At 42.9% G+C, this 4,712-nt stretch overlaps 1 protein-coding gene across 1 annotated transcript; it reads right to left on the bottom strand.

The window, feature by feature from the left end:
- Nucleotides 1-376: 376 nt before the first annotated feature.
- Nucleotides 377-3,475, bottom strand: LOC125939501 (olfactory receptor 5V1-like). The gene has a single exon (XM_049654959.1). It carries the CDS (start codon nucleotides 2,606-2,608, stop codon nucleotides 1,538-1,540), a length of 1,071 nt encoding a protein of 356 aa, XP_049510916.1. The 5' UTR covers nucleotides 2,609-3,475; the 3' UTR covers nucleotides 377-1,537.
- Between the last annotated feature and the right edge of the window lie 1,237 nt (nucleotides 3,476-4,712).

Raw genomic sequence — 4,712 nt, 5'->3', positions numbered from 1 at the left:
GATCATAGACCTAAATATAAAAGCTACAGGAAAGTACTTTGTGGTTCTGTGGTGGGTGAAGATGTCTTAGAGTACAAAAACCCAAAGAACTAACAGTCAAGGAAAGAAAAATATGATGACCAATTGGAATTCATCAAAAGTAAACATCTTTGCTTTTTAAAAGACACTATAAAGGAAAATGGAAAGCAAGCCGTAGATGAGGAATTGGATGAAATAACTGGGAATATGAATCCTGAGCCCTGAGTGGGGAAGGGTTATTCAGAGTTTCTAAAGGAGATAAGTTTGTAAGAAGGCAGTTGCTAGAACACCGAACACACAGGCTGCAGACAGTTGTCAGATGAAGACAGGGGGTCTGCACAGAGGCACGGTAGGACAGGTGCGCAGGGATAGGTGGCCAGCGCAGGCACTCCGCCAACACCAGACAGGACACAGATGGGGAATCAGGACACTGGCTAGAGGCGTGAGCCACTCATAGGAGCAGGAGAAAGGTGAGGGATGGTGGCCCCTCCACTGAGCCTCTTCTCCCCACCTGCCAGCCCCCTACTCCCTACGTTGCAAGCGGCTTCTTCTCCTCACCTCCAAGCCTCTGTCCTTATCTGTCATTTTTTCTCCCTTTCCTGTATTTCTTTCCTGCACCATTTTGCCTGTCCACGTGTCTGCCTTCATGTCTGTCCCCTACATGGTGATAACACAGAAAAAGCAGAAAGTTAGTACCTTCACTTTTAACACATGTAATTTCTACTCTCTTGTCTAACTATAGCTACTATGCAGCAAAGAGTTTCTATTCCCCCCAAAATCTGCAGTTACCTTTCTGTATACTTTTCTCTGATTCTGTGTTCTAAACTTTAGATAAAGATTTCCTGAATTCAAAGTACCTTACAATATAGCGAACTGCCGTGGGGGCTTATTTCTAGAAAAATTCCTTTAGCATATCCCACTTCTGGGACAGAGTAAGGAATATAAACTGGAATTGAGAAACCATGACTATCTTCTTTCCAGCATGAAAATGAATGGTCACGGACCCATGCAGCTGGTGGCTCACACAGCACTGTCAAAACCGCTGTAATGTGAACTCAGTTCTGGTTACAACGCTTTCTTAAGAAGAACCTAATACAGAAAGAAGAGCCAAAAGCATGACTTAAGTAATAGGAAGAGAAATATAACGAACACATAGGAACATTAGGAGAAAGCGTTTCACATTCTTCAACATGTAAGAGGTCGTACAAAAAGGAAGGAAGTACCAGGACGTGATGTCCACCAAGCACATATTGCGTGAAAGAGTGGCATCGTCTTTAGGATGAAGGATTTGGGAATGGACAGTCTCGCGAAGAAGAAAAGATCTAAAAAGAGCAACATCCATGTCTCTCGCACAGGACTAGCTGAAGCTCAAGAATACGGTCACTAAGGCTTCATTGTGTCAGCTGGTCACCCTCTGTCCCCAGGCTGCAGTGAACTTGTACGTTGAGTTTCAGTACAGACAGCTGCTGGGAAAAGCTAATTATCTGATACAAGAATATTGGTTACAGGTGAGTGAAAGTTACATCTCAAAAGATGGGACGGGTGGCTTCCACCTTCTCCCCAACACCTTCACGGCCCCTTTGATGTCCTTATTCCTCAGTGTGTAAATTACAGGGTTCAGCATGGGGGTAATGACACTGTATAACACAGAGATTAGTCTGTCTTTCTCCAGTGAGTATGTTGAGATGGGCCGCACGTATGTGAAGATGGCGCTGCCGTAGTACAGAAGGACAATGACCAGGTGCGAGGCACAAGTGGCAAATGCCTTTTGCCTCCCCTCTGAGGAGCGGATCCTCAAGATGGTAGAGATAATATAGAGGTAGGAGAGGATGATACCCAAGAAAGGAGCCCACCCGATGAAGACCCCAATGGACAGCAATGCCAACTCATTGACAGAAGTGTCCCCACAAGACAACAGCAGCAAAGGGGGGATGTCACAGAAGAAATACTGAATCTGGTTGTTGCCACAGAAGGGCAGGTGGAAGGTCAGTGCTGTGTGCACCACTGAGTTGAGGAAACCCCCAGTCCAACACGAGGCGGCTAAGCGGCCATACTGGGCCCTGTTCATAATCACTGAGTACCGTAGAGGTTTGCAGATTGCAATGTAACGGTCATATGCCATGGCTGCCAGGAGGAGACACTCTGATCCCACAAAGAAAATAAATGCAAAAAGCTGTGCCATGCAACCCAAATAGGAAATGCTCTTCTTCGCTGACAGGAGATGCACCATCATCTGGGGGATGTTGGTGGTGGTGTAGCAGATGTCAAGAAAGGCCAAATTCCTCAGAAAATGATACATGGGGGTGTGTAGATGTGGATCAGCCACAGTCACCAGGATAATGAAGATATTTCCTCCCAAAGTACAGATATAGGTCAGAAAGAAGATGGTGAAAAGTAAAAATTGTAAATCAGTTAGATCAGAGAATCCCAAAATGATGAATTCAGACAGAACTGTTTGATTCTTTCCTTCCATGCCGCTGCCTGGTTTCCTTTTGGGGATTGGGCAAAAAGAAACACTGACTACGGTAATCATGTACTGCAGCAGCAATGGTCTGCAAAACAAGAGAAGAGTGTTACAGAGGACAGTCATCCCAATGACTTCAGATTCTAGCCCAGAACGGCAGCGTCCTCCAGAGCTCAAACCTACCACCACACACAGACATAAGTGTATCCAGTGTTTCCCTTGTAAATAAAACCTCAAACATACACAACACAGGCAACATTTAATTAGAAAAAAACACCATAAGGGGCACCATACATCCTAAGAGCCCTGTGTTAACAGTAACGGGTCAGGTCCACCTGCATCGTCTCAGTGAGCTGTGAACACAGTGTGTGCAAGTCTCCAGACAAAACCCTTCATTTCTCCACTAAAACCCTTTACTGGTGATTTGGGTTGTGTCCTCCTAAGCAATTTTCGGTGCATAAATATTTTTTAAAAACATTTATTTATTTTGAGAGATGGAGACAGAGCATGAGTGGGTGAGGGGCAGAGAGAGGGACATAGAATCCAAAGCAGGCTCCAGGCTCTGAGCTTTCAGCACAGAGCCTGATGCGGGGCTCAAACCCACAACCTTGAGATCGTGACCTGAGCCGAAGTCAGACACCTACCCAACTGAGCCACCCAGGCGGCCCACGGTGCATAAATATTTAAAACAAGGCTCAGACGCTCTGGAAAGCAGTGTGGAGGTTCCTCAGAAAATTAAAAGTAGACCTACCCTATGACCCAGCAATAGCACTGCTAGGAATTTACCCAAGGGATACAGGAGTACTGATGCATAGGGGCACTTGTACCCCAATGTTTATAGCAGCACTCTCAACAATAGCCAAATTGTGGAAAGAGCCTAAATGTCCATCAACTGCTGAATGGATAAAGAAATTGTGGTTTATATACACAATGGAGTACTACATGGCAATGAGAAAGAACGAAATATGGCCCTTTGTAGCAATGTGGATGGAACTGGAGAGTGTGATGCTAAGTGAAATAAGCCATACAGAGAAAGACAGATACCATATGTTTTCACTCTTACGTGGATCCTGAGAAACTTAACGGAAACCCATGGCAGAGGGGAAGGAAAAAAAAAAAAGAGGTTAGAGTGGGAGAGAACCAAAGCATAAGAGACTGTTAAAAACTGAGAACAAACTGAGGGTTGATGGGGGGTGGGAGGGAGGGGAGGGTGGGTGATGGGTATTGAGGAGGGCACCTTTTGGGATGAGCACTGGGTGTTGTATGGAAACCAATTTGACAATAAAATTCATATATTAAATAAATAAATAAATAAATAAATAAATAAGAAAAAAAAATAAAACAAGGCTCAGAAAGTACATGTTCTAACCTGCTTTTTCCTCAAATGCCATATTGTCATGATTTCCCAGGAGTACAAATATTCTCCCGAATCATGATATTTGAGTTATATACAGGTCTTCATATGAATACAGCAAACTTTTCATATACCCACCCTTATCAATGGATATTTATATTGTTTTCTTTATTTAATTTGTTATGATAAGTTTTAGTAATAAGCACACTGAATTAGAATACCTGAATTTTGGGTTAGGTTACCTATATTTTAAAAAAACTTTCCAAGAGATTCATTCCAATAAATTAGAGACTGAGTGATCTGAAAATTTGAAGAGCCATTTGGCTAATGCAGGATTCAGCGTCCATACGGACAGTCACCACAGGAGCCACGTGGAGGGGGTCTTGTGTCCATGTGGACAGTCACAGCAGGACCCACACGGAGGGGGCACTCGTGTCCACACAGACAGTCACGTTCCAGTTTCTAGATGAAAACACTGAGTCTCAGCGAAATAAATGTCTGGCAGAGTTATATAGCCATTGGGTGGAGAAGAAAGACAGTTTTATCTTTCTCGAGCTAATAATATACTTTCAACTGAGTGCCTAAAAATTAATTTCCCTTAACTGATGAGAACAGAATGTTCTCTAAAAATACTTTTAATATGGTTTATATTCATACACTTGGATTATTTTCATTAGTTTCAAACTTTTTATGGCTTATATCTCTATTAATGGTGATATACTATCTGTAGTGTCTTGATGATTGAATCTAACTGGTACTAATCATCTGGTCTTTTACTTGAATATGTTTATTTGAACACTGGCTCTCAGTAGAGTTGTTATTTCCTGGCCCAGCTGTACATTAATTTAATGTTTGTAATCATGCTATTAAAGAATA

Source organism: Panthera uncia (assembly GCF_023721935.1).
Source record: "Panthera uncia isolate 11264 chromosome B2 unlocalized genomic scaffold, Puncia_PCG_1.0 HiC_scaffold_25, whole genome shotgun sequence".
Lineage (NCBI taxonomy): Eukaryota > Metazoa > Chordata > Mammalia > Carnivora > Felidae > Panthera > Panthera uncia.
The sequence above is the reverse complement of the archived record's forward strand: the minus strand, read 5'-3'. Positions and strand labels throughout refer to the sequence as shown.

Excerpts from the sequence above, each read along its gene's own strand:
- LOC125939501 (XM_049654959.1), bottom strand. The coding sequence starts at position 2,608 with ATGACTGTCCTCTGTAACACTCTTCTCTTGTTTTGCAGACCATTGCTG.